This window comes from Anarhichas minor, unplaced genomic scaffold (assembly GCF_050575085.1).
Source record: "Anarhichas minor isolate MPS153535 unplaced genomic scaffold, ASM5057508v1 ptg000012l, whole genome shotgun sequence".
NCBI classification, from domain to species: domain Eukaryota; kingdom Metazoa; phylum Chordata; class Actinopteri; order Perciformes; family Anarhichadidae; genus Anarhichas; species Anarhichas minor.
The window spans coordinates 6,348,775-6,365,973 of record NW_027466458.1 but is presented as its reverse complement, the minus strand read 5'-3'; the positions used below and the strand labels follow the sequence as shown (position 1 = coordinate 6,365,973).

At 42.1% G+C, this 17,199-nt stretch overlaps 4 protein-coding genes across 6 annotated transcripts; all 4 read right to left on the bottom strand.

The window, feature by feature from the left end:
* Positions 1-42: 42 nt before the first annotated feature.
* Positions 43-1,530, bottom strand: nanos3 (nanos homolog 3). Its single transcript, XM_076090787.1, has one exon. The coding sequence runs from the start codon at positions 1,333-1,335 to the stop codon at positions 652-654; it is 684 nt and encodes a 227-aa protein (XP_075946902.1). The 5' UTR covers positions 1,336-1,530; the 3' UTR covers positions 43-651.
* An 838-nt stretch (positions 1,531-2,368) lies between these two features.
* Positions 2,369-6,311, bottom strand: LOC142948435 (afadin- and alpha-actinin-binding protein). 2 transcript variants are annotated; one of them, XM_076090462.1, is made up of 13 exons: positions 5,791-6,311; positions 5,565-5,616; positions 5,327-5,424; positions 5,186-5,254; positions 4,974-5,088; positions 4,765-4,843; positions 4,546-4,666; positions 3,948-4,101; positions 3,731-3,834; positions 3,487-3,648; positions 3,117-3,231; positions 2,875-3,043; positions 2,369-2,609 (listed from the first exon to the last, which is right to left on the bottom strand). In XM_076090462.1, the coding sequence occupies exons 2-13, from the start codon at positions 5,614-5,616 to the stop codon at positions 2,513-2,515; spliced, it is 1,335 nt and encodes a 444-aa protein (XP_075946577.1). In that variant the 5' UTR covers positions 5,791-6,311; the 3' UTR covers positions 2,369-2,512. The 2 variants fall into 2 exon arrangements, with proteins under 2 accessions (XP_075946577.1, XP_075946576.1); XM_076090461.1 differs by having other exon boundaries at positions 5,565-6,311.
* A 147-nt stretch (positions 6,312-6,458) lies between these two features.
* On the bottom strand, positions 6,459-8,841 carry LOC142948436 (guanine nucleotide-binding protein G(I)/G(S)/G(O) subunit gamma-10). 2 transcript variants are annotated; one of them, XM_076090465.1, is made up of 3 exons: positions 8,637-8,841; positions 7,957-8,083; positions 6,459-7,487 (listed from the first exon to the last, which is right to left on the bottom strand). In XM_076090465.1, exons 1-2 carry the CDS (start codon positions 8,724-8,726, stop codon positions 7,958-7,960), a joined length of 216 nt encoding a protein of 71 aa, XP_075946580.1. In that variant the 5' UTR covers positions 8,727-8,841; the 3' UTR covers positions 6,459-7,487; position 7,957. The 2 variants fall into 2 exon arrangements, with proteins under 2 accessions (XP_075946580.1, XP_075946578.1); XM_076090463.1 differs by having other exon boundaries at positions 6,459-7,490; positions 8,637-8,839.
* Positions 8,842-9,883: 1,042 nt separating this feature from the next.
* Positions 9,884-14,742, bottom strand: LOC142948715 (uncharacterized). The gene is made up of 9 exons (XM_076090850.1): positions 14,334-14,742; positions 12,761-13,198; positions 12,178-12,492; positions 11,793-12,001; positions 11,538-11,689; positions 10,462-10,704; positions 10,182-10,341; positions 9,999-10,074; positions 9,884-9,903 (listed from the first exon to the last, which is right to left on the bottom strand). The coding sequence occupies exons 1-9, from the start codon at positions 14,740-14,742 to the stop codon at positions 9,884-9,886; spliced, it is 2,022 nt and encodes a 673-aa protein (XP_075946965.1).
* Between the last annotated feature and the right edge of the window lie 2,457 nt (positions 14,743-17,199).

Genomic DNA, 17,199 nt, shown 5'->3' with positions numbered 1-17,199 from the left:
GGTGAATTTAGATATTTATAACTTCAGATATACAATCATTTTACACACAATTTTTCACACTTTTTTTGCCACAAAGTGATTAGCGATGAAACGGCATTTTAGAAAAGCCACAGGTACAATATTCAAAATAAAACATGCTTTAGGAACAGGTATTTGCTCTACACCTCAGAACAAGAACAAGTCACTCATATTTAAAAAATTTAAAATGCTGACATGGTCACATGATGTTTAGACTATATGCTGTAGTAAAGCTATTACTGATGAATGTACGTCTTAGAAAGGTTTGATAGTAGAATCCTTCAATGCATGGACAGGAGATATGAAACTGGACATCAGGTGGCCACGTTTTAAAAATGTGTAATATTTCCTTTGAAACTTGTCTTTTTTCCCTCCCTCCTCCCAAACATAATATCTGGCAGTCTAAAGGGACGCGGTTAGGCTAGGCCGACTAAAAGACCAGCTGAAAAATAACTCCAATCAGCATTAGCGAAAAGGCTACACAGCAAACGTGCCAAAGCATGCAAATAAAAACCAAACCACACACACACACACACACGGTAATAAACAAAACCACACTCGGTAATAAACAAAACCACACTCGGTAATAAACAAAACCACACTCGGTAGAGGAGGATTCAGCCTTCTGTTGGTTCAGCGTCTGCACTTGGCGTACACGGAGCTGTACGCGCTGTCGACTTTCGGACAGAAGCGCTTGGTGTGAGCTTGGGCCCCCGTGGCCCCGCACAGAGGACACACATACTGTCGCAGATAGGGACACAAGACATCTCCGGCCTGGTTCTTCAGCCAGTGGGATCCGCACACCACCTCCGACTCCCCGTTGTGTTTGCAGAAACTGCAGAACATGCGCTCAGGTGACGCAGGCAATGGTGGGTCCGGAGTTCTGAAACGAGTGGTTTTTTTGCGGTCTTTCGGTCCCCGGGAGCCTGACGGTCTTGGCAGTAGCTTTAAATCTACCGCGTCTGTAGTATCGGCACGAAAGGTGTTCGTAGCGTACCACGAACCACCAGGCGGACGTTGATCAGCCAAAGTGCCTGGCAGCGTAGATTCAGCGGAGAGATGTGGCGCACAGTCTGCTCCGAGGTCGCTGCTTCGGCAAACTGCGTTAACTGGCATCAGTGCCTCGCACAGGTTATCAGATTCTGAGTGAGGAGCTTTGGAGGCTGGCAGTGGGCACTCAGTGTCCGTATGCCGGACCAGGATCTCTCGGATTGTGTCCGACAGTCCGATGTAGTCTCTCCAGGGCTGGAAACTTTTGCTGTCTGATTCCATGAAGTGCGGCAGGTGATGCTTGAGTCCCCAAACCATGCCGTTCATTCTAGCTCCTTCTCGCCCAAATGTTTTCGTCTCGTCTGCCAGACTCTCTTTCAGTAAGAGGGTAGAGTCGGTGACGTTGTAATAACGATGCAAAAGGCCGCAGACATATGGCGCTAAGCACTCGTCACAAAGTTCTGAAGTTGGTAATTGGTAATTGAGTACAAGTGGTGATCAGAGGCAGCGAGGCACACTCCTCCCCCGTGCTAGCAGCCAATCGCATGAGCTCATGCACCGCGCGTGCTGGTCATCAAACAAGTGGAGTAATGCCAATTTGGTCCCTCGTGCACAGTTTTTTAAAACGTTTTTTTCCCCTAAGGCGTCTCAAATTGAATAGGATGCTATTAAATACCAACATTGCTAAGAATAGTTTGGAATCTTGTCTATATTTCGTGTAAAATGTATTGACTGATTTGAGAGATTTGAAGTTGCAACCTTTAAAGACAGCTTTAGTTCAAATTCTAGCTGCAGCATTCTGAATCATTTGAAGACTTTAACATGCCGCAGGCCTGACAACAAAATGTTATGATAATCCAGTCTGGATGATAGAAAAGTGCTAATTAGGATCTTTGCATCAGCTATGGATAATAAAGACCTTTCAGCTATGTTGCAATGTGCTGATTAAAGGAGAGTTGAATCGAATGCCAGACCAAGAGTTTTGACAGTCTGACTTTGGGATATCAAACAGTTGTCAAGAGTTACTATCACTTGATCGGACAATAATAGTTTCTATTAAACAAGGCCCATGCACAAAAACAATCTCAAAATGAGGAAAGATTTGTGCCAGATTTAGCTATTAGCTAATTTAATTTGATAATTTGGGAATGTTGATTCACCTTTATTGGAACAGCCAAGTATCATCAGCATAGCAGTGGGAATGAATTCCATGACGGCGTATCATTTGGCCAAGAGGGGAAATGTAAAAGAAAAGTAACGGACCGAGATTCTGAACTATTTTTCAAAGAGGACAAAATAACAGTCATCCACAAACAGTCATAATTAGACACTATACAAATATTGTATTGGCCAGGCTGGATAACAACTGAGAAAAGGTATTTTTATTCTTAAAACAACAAAAAAAAAAAAACAGGCTTCAAGTATAATCAGCCTTTATTGATTATTTAAAAAGTGGAAATAAGGTGCCATATGTTTTTAATCGCCACCTATCATCAAAATGGTATTAAAAAAACCAGTCTAGGTGTGCAGCCTGTCGTGTGTGCACCATCCCGCCTACTCGGCCGTCCCATGTCTCCGACTGGTCATCGACCTCTCTGGTTCTGAGGGAGAAGAGAGGAGTGAGTATAGCAGTGGTTATGGTGAACATGTTCACAGTTTCATTTGGGCCAAAGTGGAGAAAAGTTTCCACCAAAGTTCATTTTTATCAGCACCACACAGGGCCAGACTTTACTCATCCAAAGCACTGAGATTACAGTGAATGCTTTGTGAACACATATAGGTAAAGCTTAAGACGTTGTTTGTTCACGGTTCATTTTTCTCTCTTTGTGTACACTGCCATTGCTGTTAAAGCAGGACTTGACTAACCTGCAGTTGTATGACAGGTTCAGGGCCGAGTACAGCTCAGGAGTGCTTGGGGTTTGAACTCTAAATCTCCCCTCATGTGATCCAGAAAGAGCAGCTATCCCCGACTTGGTGGAAGATGGTGTAGTGGGAAGACAGTCAGATATGCCAGTGGGCCCCAAACTTGAGAAATCTGAAGTCACATGCACATAATGCGTTAAGGACTTTTCTCCCACGCTCCACACTTTTTAATTGAATATACTCACCGAGTGCTGTGCTCTCTCTCGTGTTGTTGCTTGGTGCTCCTTTACCAGACAGAGGGGAGTCGCACAGATACTGCTGCTTCAGGAGAGAGGCCTTCTGTTGCTCAAAGTCACGGCGCTGTAGACACAAAGAATACAATTTACAGAGTAACAAGCCGCCTTTTAAGCCAGTATGCTGTGATCTTTTGTATAGAGTACTGTAAATGCACAAAGAAAGGGTGAGGGATCCCTCCTCTGTTTGCTCTACCGGAAGTTTCTTCCAGTTTTTTCCCCCCAATACGTTTTTTTTCTGCAGAGTTTTCTCATAGGTTTCATGCACTGAGTGTAAAGCCCTTTAAGGCAAGTTTGCAAACTAATAACAGTGTCCTGTCACCTCATGGCTCAGTCGGATGGCAGCATCGGTGAAGGACTGCCTCTCCCTTTCAAAAGTCCGCCGCTGATGATTGAGCTCTGCCCAGCGCACCTGAAGACGTTCCCACTCTTCCAGAAAGTAGGAATCAGCCAGTTCAGCGTTGACAGGTGAAGCAAGGCTGTCCTGTACACAGACAAAAGCAGTGTCTCTAAGTCTGACTAACAAAAGTTCATACAAGAAAAATGTGTGTGTAAGTGTAATGAACCTGCAGCAGCTGCTGTTGTAGTCTGACAAGCTGTTGACTCTCCTTCCGTTCAGTTTCTAGTCGAGCCAGGAGCTTGTCATGGTCGGTATCAACGCCATTGTGGCCTCCACAGTCAAGACAAACCACATATTGGACTCCTCAGTCATTGGTTTAGCAAAAATAAATGAAAGATGAAGACGTACACACAAATCAAAACAGAACTTTGAAGATTGTTTACCTTCAGGTGGGACGTCACTAAGTCTCTTCTGCACCTGCCTCCAACTCTGAACCACACCTCCTGTTACATGGTCACCAAGCGCTCTCTCAGCTTGATCCAGCCTTTTGTCATCAGTCGGGACTTCTTCCTGAACAGCCACCATGTCTGACAGGGTCTTTAAAAGAAGGTTAAACTGATTTGTCATTTTGAATACTCAGCCTTGGAAACAGCCCTTTAGAAACGATCAACACAAGGTCATTTAAGTTGCCGTTCTGGAGATTTTGATGACTATACTGGACCTTCCTCAGCCGATTTGAACAATTTAAGGACGTTTGGTCCGCGGTGGCTTAAAAGTTCAAGGAATGAACGTCTAAATGAACGTTCAAGCTCCACAATGGCTACTAAATGGACCTTGTATTAGGCAAACTCTGCTTTAACTGCTTAACTCGACACTGCAGCAGCCTCTGCTGAGGAATACCATTTGATACAATGGACAGCTACTAACTAATGGTTTTGTTGAAATAACTTTTAAAATCATCCTTTCTTTGGCCCAATATGACCAGTTAGTCATTGACCAGAACGGGCTTTAAGTTAAAAAGGCTTTCTTCTTCTTCCTCACATCCTCCATGTCGACTCTGAGTGCATGGAGTAAAGTGGTGAGGCTGTGGCGCAGCTTCATGGCCTCCCTGAGCTCTGCTTCTCTGCGCTCCAGCATCAGACGCAGTGTTGTCTCCTCTCGTCTACACCGCCGAGGGAGCAAAGGAGGATTAGCGAGAAGAGAGAGGTGGAGAACGCATTTGGAGGCTACATTCAGAAAGTGATGATAACATCAACTTACTTGGCGGTAGACTGGAATGACTTAATTGGCTGTTCTCTTTTGCCTCGACCTCCAGGTGGAAAGTTCAACACCTCTATTGCTGTGTAGAACAATGCAAGATGGTAAACGTTGCGTGGTTTCAGTAAATATTTTATATATAAGCAAACAGCTGTGGGGGAAATATTTTTGTGAATTTAACTGTAACAGGACAGAGAGAGAGAGAGTCTCACAGGGTCCTTTCTCTCTGTGTCGGTCAGCCACTCGCTCCTTCAGTCTGTTGACGTGCTGCTCTCGAAGCCTCAGCTCCGCCTCCTGCTGGTTACACCGCAGCTGCAGACGAGTGCACTGCCGAGAGGGTAGAGATGGTTTTGAGAAAGGGGAATAGTGGGAGGAAATTCAGGGAGGAAGATATTCCACAATGTCCGTCACACATGCAACTTACTTTGGCCCGTTCACATCTCAGCATTTCCTGAAGCCTGGCCACATGCTCATCCATCTCCTTTAGATGCTCCTACATGATAGAGGTTTAGTTCCCCCTCCAAGAGTTAACCCTAACCCTTTAATCTGTTGCATTCATTGTTACCCAGTCTCCTTGCGCTCTGTGCTCCTCCCTGTCAGCCCACCAGGAGGTGCTGTGAGAGAGCTCCCTCAAAGGACTGGGATCCTTCAGCAGATAGGAGTCTGTAGTCAACAAGTTAAGATGGGGGAGGGGGGAAGTAAGGACAGACAGTGAGGGGGGAAGTAAGGACAGACAGTGATAAGTGGATTGGATTGCTTTCTTTCCAGCATTCATGGTCTGAGGCTTTTGGTGACAGTATTACCCGAGTACTCCGAGCATCTTCCAACTCTCTTCTGGCCAAACCTGGAAGCCATCTGGATGCCATGTTCACATATTAGCAACAAGGGGACATTTTACTCACATGCAAATGTAAACAGCGTGCACCACAACATGATCAAGACAATGTGTACACGCATAATTGGATGACATACATACCACTAAATTACTATAGTAACGATGGACCAGTTCCCGTGTCTCTAGTGCCTTACCTGAGCACAAAGGTGAGACTTCCTCAGACAGAAGCTGCCGCTTTTAATTCCAGGTGATGGCACTTCTGCTAATTACCATCAACAAAGGACGAGATTGAAGCTTCAGGATTTAAAATGATTCAGTCCAAAAACTTCTTACCAAACTTTTAACTTGTGCACATGGTGTGAATGTATTGACTGTTTTTTTTTTTTTTTTTTTTTTTTTTTAAAATACAAGGAAATATCAATGATGGTGAGGAGCTAAAATGGAGCAAAAGCCCGAATTTCACATCATGTGAAATTGGGTGTCACCGATCAAGTCAATTTGAGCACGGTATTCAGTTTAAGAGAATAAGTGGAGCAAACAGCATGTATGACCAGCAGTTGGTTTGTTTTTTTCCTGACAAATATCAATAAATCAGTATAATAAATATATTTTTTTTTACAAAGTAAATTTAGTCCAGCAGTTCATTGGCTTACAAAACACTCTTCCCATCCACTTAACTACGAACACATTCGGGTTACTGACCCACAATCAACTCAAACAAAGAGACCGCAACCTACGTAACATCTTCTTCGACCTGTTCAAGTGTTTTAAAATCAAACTAAAAGCTTATGACGTTAAGTCTCATAAACAATTAAAAAGTGTTAAAGAGAGAGATTGATATTCAAAAATCACATACAATTGATTAGTGTCCGGAAAAGTAGTTTAATATTTAAAAAGGTTGCCCAAAGTAGCAAAGTTAAGAAAGATAAAGGCTAACAGTAGTACAAGTTTTGGTTGATTGGAATATGATTCCAGTGTGGAAAACGATTAACGCAACAAGTCACTGCAGCGTGATTCATTCAATACAAACAATAGCTGGAAGCTGTGAAAAGATATATTTAACATTTGCTGTTTGGCCATTTGTGTATCTAAAGTGATATACATTAAATTTGCTACCAGGATTCACTGTCCAACAGTGTAAGGCCTTGACGTGTTTTATTTATTTATTAATTGAAGACAGGAACATTTGGGCTGACACAAGCAACCTTAACAGGCTGTTAAATATATACAGAAAAAACAAGACTGAATGAAAGGACAATCACATGCCCTGCACTGATATGGTTAACGTCTGTACCATGTCACTGTACCTTCAAATAGTATAATACCTTTACCATTAACACAAATACATGAATTGTTTAAGACACCAATCAATTTAGCTCAAAAGCTACCAGTAGATCTGTTGGCCACATACACAGTTAATGTTTTCTAAAGACACACATTACAATACAGTGTGTATATATATATATATATATATAACACAAAATGGTCTGATTCTTGAGCACCTGGTTCAAATTCATGTTTGACCTGCCAAACAAAATGCAAGAGGAACTCTCAGTAGCCAATCACGTGGGCTGAATTTCACTGACAGGAGAAAGACACCATTAGGTCAGGAAATTGTTAAAGTAGGTAAACCAAGAACGGCTTAATCATTAGTCAAGTTAGAGTCGCTGACATTTTTTTGAACATGTAGAGTTTGGCCCTGCTTTAATGTAACAGATGGGAGTTATGGTACCATTCAATTTGGCAAACATGTGGAGCAGCTCCCTCCCCCCCGAAACCCCATCCGTCCCATGGTGCTCCCAAGAGGAGGTGCTGGTCGATCTACAGCGACGTGAAGTAGAAGTGAAGAAAGCCTTCCATGGGTAAATTCAGAAATCCTCCACCTTTCTTTCTGCTGTAGATAAACAAATATAGTTGGAGAACATTAAAAAAAAAAAAAAAAGGGGAAAATTCAACACTTTTTATTTGGATGTCCAGACAGTGTTGATGGTAAATATGTGTGTATGTGTATGTAAATATGTATATTATATTATAGCTGTACTTTCATATATTTAAGTTGTGGGATGTTGGTTGAAAAAACATGCATTCTGAAGACGTCACCGTGGTAAACTGTGATGGTTATTCTCTGTTATCTGCCAATTTATAGACAAAATGATTAATCAAGAAAATAATTTGCAGACTAATCCATCATGAAAATAATCCTTTTCAATTAAGTCATGTCATGTGAAATGTTAGAACTCAATGCCTGCCTGAATTTAGTTGATTAAATTGAAATGTAAACCGACTGTGAAGGTATAATTAATTTATTTCCTATAGTGTAATCACGTGTAATTACTCCCAGCTGGAAAAGGCAGGCCTACCTCAGAACAGGGAGCAGGACTTCGGGGGTCTGAAGGGATTATCGCTGGAGGGCACCCCGACCAGCAGGGGGTCCTTGGGGGCATTTTGCAGACAGAAGTTCCTGAGCTCAGCAGCAGCCTGGGACACCTGCAGAGCCAGACATACGATGATGGTACTGCGCGTGAGAGGAAACATAAACAGTCTACCACAGCTGTAATGCTGCAGCTGGCCTGCTGTCATATTTACGCAGTATATCATTTACATACACGGACTAACTGGCACCCTTTTTGTTGTTTTTTTGCATATAATTTGCAAGCAACGGCGCAATACAAGTGCGGGTGTGTCTACCGTGTAACATTGTGAGAGATACCGGGAACCTGTTTGCTTTAGATAACAAACACCGAGGAGCTTTAACTTTGATAAACGCGTCACTTCGCTCGATACTTTTGACACTTTGAAGTCGTGACGCTTTCCCCCAAAACAGACACATCTGACAGCTGGTGAAACACGGAAGACACTGTTCGCTTATAGCTGGAAACCCCTTCATGTGTCACTACTGGTCTTGTGCGTAAACTTTGGAGACCACTTTTCGTTGAACCTGTGATGTAAGAGTCCAGTCTGTGTCATTTCTGCAACAGTTTGTGTCTCCGCCATTCAACAGTCGGCTCAGTCTTCCGTGTTTGTGTTGAGGGTTCCGTACCTTGATCCTGCGGATACTGGCCTCTAACCGGAGCTGCTTCACGGCCCTTTGAGCGATAATTAAGTTGTTGCTGGCGTTGTTGTTGGACATGACGGCGGCTGTCGGCTGAGAAAGGCTGAGGGCTACTTAATCTAGACTGTCACCACTACCGAGCGGAAATTAGCCCCAACTGCTCCAAACCCTTAACCCGAGTGGGGAAACGTTGGTCATCAGGTGCCCCGCCCCTTCTGTGCCAGCGAGCCAGTCTATTGGGCGCTTGGCATGTCAATCAAATAAATTAAACACCCTCTGCATACACTGGCCATTATTATGAGTTTTCTATAGAGCAGAGCCATGTATACTGTGACCTTCAGCTGGAGGGTGACCAACCACAACACAGTGGTTAATCACCACTTCATTTACCAAACTGCAGTTGCCATTATATGTCAAAAAGGGTTGCCAGATTTTAGAGTGAAAAACACCTTTTGAACGGGATAAGTATGTCAGATAGTCAAGGGACGTTTGTGAACTCTGTGGCCTCTAGTCAGGCACGGTCTCGTGGCTGTAATCCAGTTTGACAAAGTGACAACATTTCACTCTCATACACAAATGTCAACCTCATTATTCATCCTCTGGCCAGCGTGAATAGCATGTCCTAAATGTAATGGCAATTCATCATAGTGGTCGACAAATTTCAGTCTGGACCAAAGTCTTATCATGGTAATTCATTTTATTCATTTTAATGTGTTAACTGTATTGCATCCAGCTACAGAGTTTTGTTTAAAAAACAGAAATACACTGATTTTATACCACATACACACAAATCAGTTCCACAGTTCATGATATGGAAAAAAATGTATTTGGCCTAAAGAGTATTTCATGATTTTGAGTAAAGACAAGATTCTTAGTGACAACTTAGCCCAAATAACAGAGAAAATGCATCGTGAAAACAAATGCAAAACATCATCATAGAAAAGCACAGCATACATGAAGCATATAGCCCACGTTGACTATAGTCACTTCAGGACTCTACTGGTACTACACAAAGAGAAGAAGACAGAAATATTGGTCCTGTCAATTTCTTTATAACCCCTATAGTTTCTTTTTGATTTTTATTCAATCACACAACAATTACAAAGGTAATACAATTGAGGAATGATACAAATAAGATTCATTATACAATACAGTATCACCCGTTTTTATGATCTTGTGTCTTACGGATAAAAAAGATCACAATAAGGAATATGTTTGTGTTATATGTTAACAGCTCACTCAGGTGACTTGTCCCCTGTAGATAAATAAGAGAGGGAGAAAAAAACATCATTATTTCCACATAGTTCATCGTGTTGAGACATCCACCCTGAGTGTGTAGCTCATACTCACAAATGATTGGTCCAATGGTGAGGGCACTCAGAGGTTCAGAGTTGGAAACAGAGCGATAGTTCCTTCTTGTGCAAGGCTATACATGGTGGGAGAGGGTTGGGGAAAAAATACCATCAAAACCCAGTGTTTAAGCAGCACCGATTATGGATCGATGCTATTGATGAAGTGAAACATGTGACTTACCGGAACACAAGAGGAGCTCCTCTGATCACACAGGCTGAGGCTGCAGTGAAGGTAAACCTCTCTGTATTCATTCTGGAGCAGGAAGAACAAGGCAGTGAAGCGAGCCCGGAGGGACGAGCCGCTCTCCACCACTGACACCTGTCGGCGGTCAGTGGGACACCTGGGGGGGGGGAGATGGAGTGGGCCATCAGGACAATTACACATAACCATACAAGAAACTTTTCTCCAATTTCCATTATACGACACAAACCACCCGCTGAGGCTCAATAGGGCTACTTACTTGTTCTGAATGAGAGGATACTGTGTGGAACCGTCAGGGTTTGACGAGTGAGTGGCGTAGCAGTCCTCCAGAACTACTGCAAAGATGGGATCTCTCTCCTCCACAGAGACGCCCACGTACAGCGGCGAGCCCACTGGCAGGGTGACCAGGCCCCCTGAATAAGTCTCTGTGTAGTTGGAGTTGCGGAACAGAAACATGGAGGCGCTGGCTTTGGCACCAGAGCTTGAAATGCCACCATCCAGCCTGTCAGGAAAAATATTATTTGTTTTTGTTATGGCAAGTCTTATGGGAAGTGTTTTTCTCCAGTCTTTTCTTCATCTTCATCTTCATCTTCATCTTCTAATATATTGCTTATATTCCATTCATATACAAACAATAGGCAGCAACATAAAACTTTCACAATATATTACCTATTTAGTATCAGATATATTAGATCAGGTATATCATTTCTGGTGTTCTTGTGCTGTTGTGGTGAACTGTGCCGTGTTCTTCAATCCATAATCAGCAGACTAACTGTCACTGAGGATGGAGGGACCCACTCTACAGCACAGCATTGCGACTGCTCCGATGTCTGTTGAACTCCTCACTTCAGGATTCAAATTCAGTTCTTGTACTGAAAGATAGTTTGTTTCTACCTTTAAAACAGGAAGTACTATCCATACTGAATGATGGAGAAGTCATCCGTTATGCTCATGCTGCTGCCTCTGGCCCTAAACCATTGGTTGACATTATTATCACTGTACCACTGGATTCTTCACACTCACCACTGTGAATGATATGAAAATGTTGGATGGTCTTCACTGACATCTAGAAGGCATCAGCATGACTGTGCTTACATCTATAACATCTTGCTATCTAAGTTGCTGAGGTATTGAACACCATCATTAAGGTCAGAAATGTATGTTCACACCAAGATGAACGGTTCAAAGCAACATATAAACAAATCAGATTTTCACCAGGTTTGTCCCTATTTTCTGTGATGTGATGTTTAAAGAATAATTAGAAAAATGTTATAATCACTTAACAATTATACACAGAAGAGCTTCATTATTTAACAACATTAAAAGGCTGCTTACGCCAGGAATGGTCTGATAGCCACATTCAGGCTGGTGTCTGTGTCCAGGGGATAAGCGCAGGAGAAGGGAAGACTCACAGGAAGGACGAAGGACGCGTTGTTCATTGGGTAGATAAATAAACTGTTGGAGTAGATGGCATGTGTGCCGTTGGTCTGCAACACAAAGGAGGATTTGATTTTGAATCAGTAGAATGGTTATGTCAGAGGGGGAGGACCCGATCAGGTTTACAGCAAAGAACAAACAGTAAGTCTTTACCCTCAATGTGTTTCCACAGGGACCGGCCGCGGCCTCCACTTCGAACCACACTACGCCATCGCTCACTCTGGCCCAGGAGCAGTTGCGGGAGGCCATGTTCCCAGAGAAGGGGCTCAAACCGGAGGATGTGAAGGAAGCCAGATCCAGCCCCACCTGGAGTTTATCACGACCACAAATGAGCTGAGAAAGCTGGGGTGGAGGGCGCTGAACTACAGGGAAAGATACAAGGTCACCAAATAAAAGTGTGAGAGAAATGAGATGAGATAGTTAACACTATATACCAGATGACACCAAGACGAGACTCTCCATAAACCTTCACCTCAGTATGCCATTTTTATTGTATTACAGTACGTCAAAACATTTCAAAATATAAAAGGACACTTACATTCACAGATGACACTGGCATCTTCAGAGTGAACACAGTTATGGACCCCAAACGCTGGATGTCTGCAGTCTGTTATCGATGATTCATGTCCAAAACAATGGACATCGTCCAACCAGATGGGTCCGCTGCCCTCTCCAAAAGCTGCATTTGATAGTGCTGAACGAGCAGTGCCACAGCCCAGCTGTCTACACACCACGTTGGCGTCCATCAGGTCCCAGCCGTCGTCACACACTGTCCCCCACTGTCCTTCATGGTAAACCTCCACTCTGCCAGAGCAGCGGTTGTCAGAGTTGACCAGCCTCACTGGTGAACCAGCTAACAGAAAAACATGCAACATAATAATGTTAATGTGAGACATGAAAGATGGACCTCATGAAGACGAGGATATCTTTGAAAAAACAACACACAGTAGCTTTCTGTTGACAATAACAAAACGTGTTTAAGGCTAAAGAGCCTGCAGATTATAAAAAGAGTAGTGTAAAGCACATATTTTATATTTCTCCAGTGGTGGTCACTAACATTCTCTCAGCTAAATGTTACACCATAGACAGCATGTTACACAAAGAGACTTCATTGCCTTTGCCTTCACAGACGACACCAGCATCCTCACTGTGACGACAGTCGTGAGATCCAAACCCTCTGTGGCTGCACTCGCTGAGCTTTGATTCGTTGCCTTTGCATGCGACATCGTCCAACCAGATAGGCCCTGTGCCCTGTCCAAAGCGTGCATTTTGTGGTGCTGACAGGACCCTGCCACAGCCCAGCTGTGTGCACACCACCTGAGCATCAACCAGGTCCCAGGCGTCGTCACACACCGTCCCCCACTGTCCACGGTGGAAGATCTCTACTCTGCCAGAGCAGGAGCCGTTTCCATTGGCCAGGCGGACCTTCCCCTCAACTGTTGTGCTGTTGCCTGCTGTTGTTGTGCTAGTGATGTTAGTTGGAGCCTGAGTGGTGGTGGAGTCCGCTGGTGTCGTATCAGGTGAAGTTGGTGAAACTGCAGGGACTGTTCTGTTCACCTCTGTTGTAATAAAAAAAAAAACAGATGATTTTTTTGACCATTCAATTGAAGAAGAAGAGTCTAAAACACTTAAATTGATGAATTAACCCATAAGAACCCAAATCCATTTATCCTTAAAGGAACATGATAGGGGATATAAAATATTTTCTAAATACTACCCCCTAGTGCCAAAGATCTGAAATGTTACTTATATGTCACATTGGGCTTTTACTATAGATGTTTTTTCCTCATTTGAAAATCAAGTAATTTGGCCTTTTTTTGCTTGGTAACAAAGATATACCTTTTTATTTGCATTTCCACAACACATATCAAAACTATAACTTCTATGGTTAAATTTAACCCAAAAACCTTTTTCCAGATTTGTTTTAAAAGACGAAAATGTCTTTAGTGCATCCTGAACACTGTACCGTTCATCCATACTGCAAAAAAAAATAATTATTATGAAATTACTTTGAAATAGGACCAAAATAGGATAGTTAAATGTTGTTTGTTTGTGCGTTTTATTTACTGATATGAACATTTTTCTTTCATAATTCTTTCAAAATTAATTTCACTAACATTTTCATTTCAGTTTCATTCAACAAAAGAAGACATTTTATTAAAAAGAATTGAATCAGTTAAATCAATTGAGCAGCGCATTACTATTTTTCGTATTGTGACAAATACGTCACATTGTTTCTTCTGAGACAATTATAAGTTTAAAAGCCAGATGTGACATATCTGTCACAACAATATTTTCATAACTTTTTATATATAAATTAGTTTGATAAACATGGTCAGAACAGTTTAGATGTGATGTAGGACATGTTATGAAAGCATCAGAATTGTTAAATGTGTTGAAACTTACCTTTAGCAACAAAAACAAGCTTTTTGAAATTAGCTAGTTCTGTCAAATGTGCTGACAAGCCAGGCAGCCATTTTGAAAGTGATGTCATTGGTACACAAATTAACTTACCGTCACATGACCTCACCAGGATCTTCAGTGTGTGTCACTTAGGGACTTCAAGAGTTAAAATCAAGGATACAACTTTGTAAGGAACTTTCCAGGATATTTAAAGTGTCTGTGACAACTGTGTCACCGTGGGTTCCTATGGGTTGTTGTTACAGTTTAAAGATGTTTAAAATGGAACAATACCTGCACAGTATGCAAGGCTGCATCCGGATGGCTTCACAAGTTTGTAGACATAGTAGTCTCCATAGCAGAGCTTGACATGGATGACGTGTGTTCTAAAAGAGCAGCAGTTGTTGTTCCAGGCACCACACACAGTGCGGTTTACAATTTCATCTGATTGTGTGGGATGAGGCTCTGTTATCCACATGGTACCATGTGTTCCACACCTGCGTCCTCCTACACACCTCTCAGGAATATGAGCACTGGTTTGCTCCAGAAGGAGGCGATACCAGCCTTGCCAGTTAATAGAATAGTCACAGTGTATGATCTGATTCGATGTGTTATTCGTTGAACGCCAGTCATCATCCAGTACGGTGTAGTGCTCACAGGGGTCAGCACAGCGCAGAGTCCCATTACTACTGATGCAGTCCATGCCTGAAGGACAGACTGTGTGTCCACAGCTGAACTGGACAAATTGGGAAGAGGGGCCCGCTCTGGTCCTGGAGGAAGGCTCCAGGCATATGAAGGAGCCTGGGGTGTTTTGACAAACCTGAGGTGAGGTGCAGGGTGAGTCTGGGAGGGAGCACTCGTCAGTGTCCACACAGCCCCTGTCCGGTGACCAGTGATAACCTCGGCTACAGCAAGACGAGTCGCTGCATAGTTTTGTATCGTAACAGGTGAGACCATCGCCTACAAAGCCATCTTTACAGACACAGAAGAGCGCCTGGTTGGCGAAAGAGTCGCCTCGTTCTCTTGACTCCAGGCAGCTGGCTCCGTCATGACACAAATCACAGCTGGTGACAAGTGTCCCTGTGAGACGTACGAGAATAGTTTGATAAGTGCTGCTGATCATTTTTAGTCGTTTTTCCAAAAGAAAAGGTGAAATCAAAGCTATTACATGCAATTGCCACGAATGAACTCAACTTTTCTAATTCAGGATCATTTGTATTGAGGTATTCTATGAGTACAATTACACAGAATATAAATTCAAATCACTGAGTGACACCTGTGAAATGACATCAGAGGTACAAGTGTGTGATTGCCATCTTTTACAATAAATTGAGATAATTGCCTTTTAACAATATCGCCACAGTTTATTATATATTTGAATTAAATTCATATATTTTCAAGGGCATAATTCAAATCACCACTGAATGTGAGGTTTTAAGTTCTCTCTTAAAACTGCACCCGTTTTAATTAATCAATATCTGAAAATTATACAATAATGTGATATTGATATAGGAAAGTGAGTGTGAAATTATGTACAAGAAGTTTTCATTTGATGTAAGGGTGCGGTCATAAAAAATGGCATCTAAATGATTATTATTTAGGTGAATGTAATAATGATATAGCTTCAGTTAATCACTGGGATAGGAATATGCAACATTGAGAGCGCCAAAAAAAATGTCTTATCTTAAATATTTTACAATTTAAATATCCACAAAACAATCTAATTAAAATAACGTTGGTTGGTTGTCTTTTTCAAAAGGGGAAGTAAGATTACACAGTTGATATTTATCATAAGGAAAATATTTCAGATGGTTTACCTGAAGTGGTTCCTGTACAAATCGACAGAATACTGAGCAACAACAAACCCCAAGGCACCCCCATTATGGACCACATCCGCCACACAAACGTGCTGAAAAAGACAAGAAAGATATCTTAAAACCACATTTTCAAATGATGCTGCCGTGGATCAAGGTCACTACTCTGCAAGTCTTGTACTTACCTTAGAGAGAGATGGTGGGAATGCAGGAGCTGGTGAAGAAGTGGAGATGTCCCAGTGGGTACGAGTGTGAGCATTTATAGTCTGTTAAAAGACCACATCAAGCAATCATTGGTGAAACACAATCAGGTCATTGAGAGCAGTGGTTCATGTGACATCAAAATAGTTACTTATTAATAAAAATAAGACAAAATAAAGATTAGTTTCAAACAGTACTGGCACGCAAACAAAGTCCAGAGTCAATGCGTTTTATGGTGCCACAATCGATCTCATGTCAGCGTTGAAACATTACGGAGACCTCTCCGTCTTCAAAAGTGTGACATTCCAACGTTGATGTACCGACGTGTCCATCTGTTCCCACCTTTTGTCAACAGTGACTGAAATAACAGAGAGTGAATCAGGTTTATTCCTGACCTTGTAAAGAATATTTTGACTAAATAATCTTAACTCAAGTTTTACACACACCTTTCGGTCTTATTTAGCCACCGGCATCCATTTCTAGAAGTGGACCGTGAATTTGGATTATTTTATCAAATAAAAGTCCAAGGTCATAGAGTTACAAATATAGATCATGCATTAACTAAACTGGCACTGCACATCTTATCTAAGTAACTATTGCTGTATAGCATATGTTTCTGCATCATGCATTTAACTGTCTTGCGTTGAAAAGAGTTTCTTTGAAATTCTGAGCATCTCTCTTACACTGCAGGGAACAAACCACTGCACGCCAGAGTGGATGACCTTTCTCACATTCTCGATTTGACGTATTGTGTTTTTATTATATTGGCGTCACCTCTTATCAATATTTACTGGCACCACTAATGGCCTTTCCTGTAAATGTTATCTCCTATTTCAAAACTCTCTTACTCTTTCGTCTTATATAAGGTAATAGGTGACAGAGTGCTTTGTTCTACCAGACAAGAGAACTAACAATAATTTACAACACTAAATGCTGGGAAGTAAAGTATTCTCCAAAGAGATTCAAACGTTTCTTTGAAAAGTGGGGCATTGTTCGGATAGAAAGCCTTACTCAAATATACATCCTTCAGTCACACAGGCAGAGACGTCGATCAGAAAGCGTGTGGTGTTCGTCTACTTCTCGGGACGTATTTCAGTACGTTAGCTCCAACACTTTAAGACGTCAAATAATCAAAAACAAATGTA

Bases quoted from the DNA above. Each gene is read 5' to 3' on its own strand.
- nanos3 (XM_076090787.1), bottom strand. From the start codon at position 1,335: ATGAACGGCATGGTTTGGGGACTCAAGCATCACCTGCCGCACTTCATG.
- LOC142948435 (XM_076090461.1), bottom strand. From the start codon at position 5,616: ATGGCTTCCAGGTTTGGCCAGAAGAGAGTTGGAAGATGCTCGGAGTAC. The intron at 4,667-4,764 runs GTAAGTTGATGT...TCGGCGGTGTAG, and splicing joins TCATTCCAGTCTACCGCCAA to ACGAGAGGAGACAACACTGC. The intron at 3,649-3,730 runs GTTCATTACACT...GTCTGTGTACAG, and splicing joins TACAACAGCAGCTGCTGCAG to GACAGCCTTGCTTCACCTGT.
- LOC142948436 (XM_076090465.1), bottom strand. From the start codon at position 8,726: ATGTCCAACAACAACGCCAGCAACAACTTAATTATCGCTCAAAGGGCC. The intron at 8,084-8,636 runs GTACGGAACCCT...CTGGCTCTGCAG, and splicing joins CCAGTATCCGCAGGATCAAG to GTGTCCCAGGCTGCTGCTGA.
- LOC142948715 (XM_076090850.1), bottom strand. From the start codon at position 14,742: ATGGACTGCATCAGTAGTAATGGGACTCTGCGCTGTGCTGACCCCTGT. The intron at 10,342-10,461 runs GTAAGTAGCCCT...CCCCCCCCCCAG, and splicing joins TATCCTCTCATTCAGAACAA to GTGTCCCACTGACCGCCGAC. The intron at 10,075-10,181 runs GTAAGTCACATG...CACCATGTATAG, and splicing joins GGAGCTCCTCTTGTGTTCCG to CCTTGCACAAGAAGGAACTA.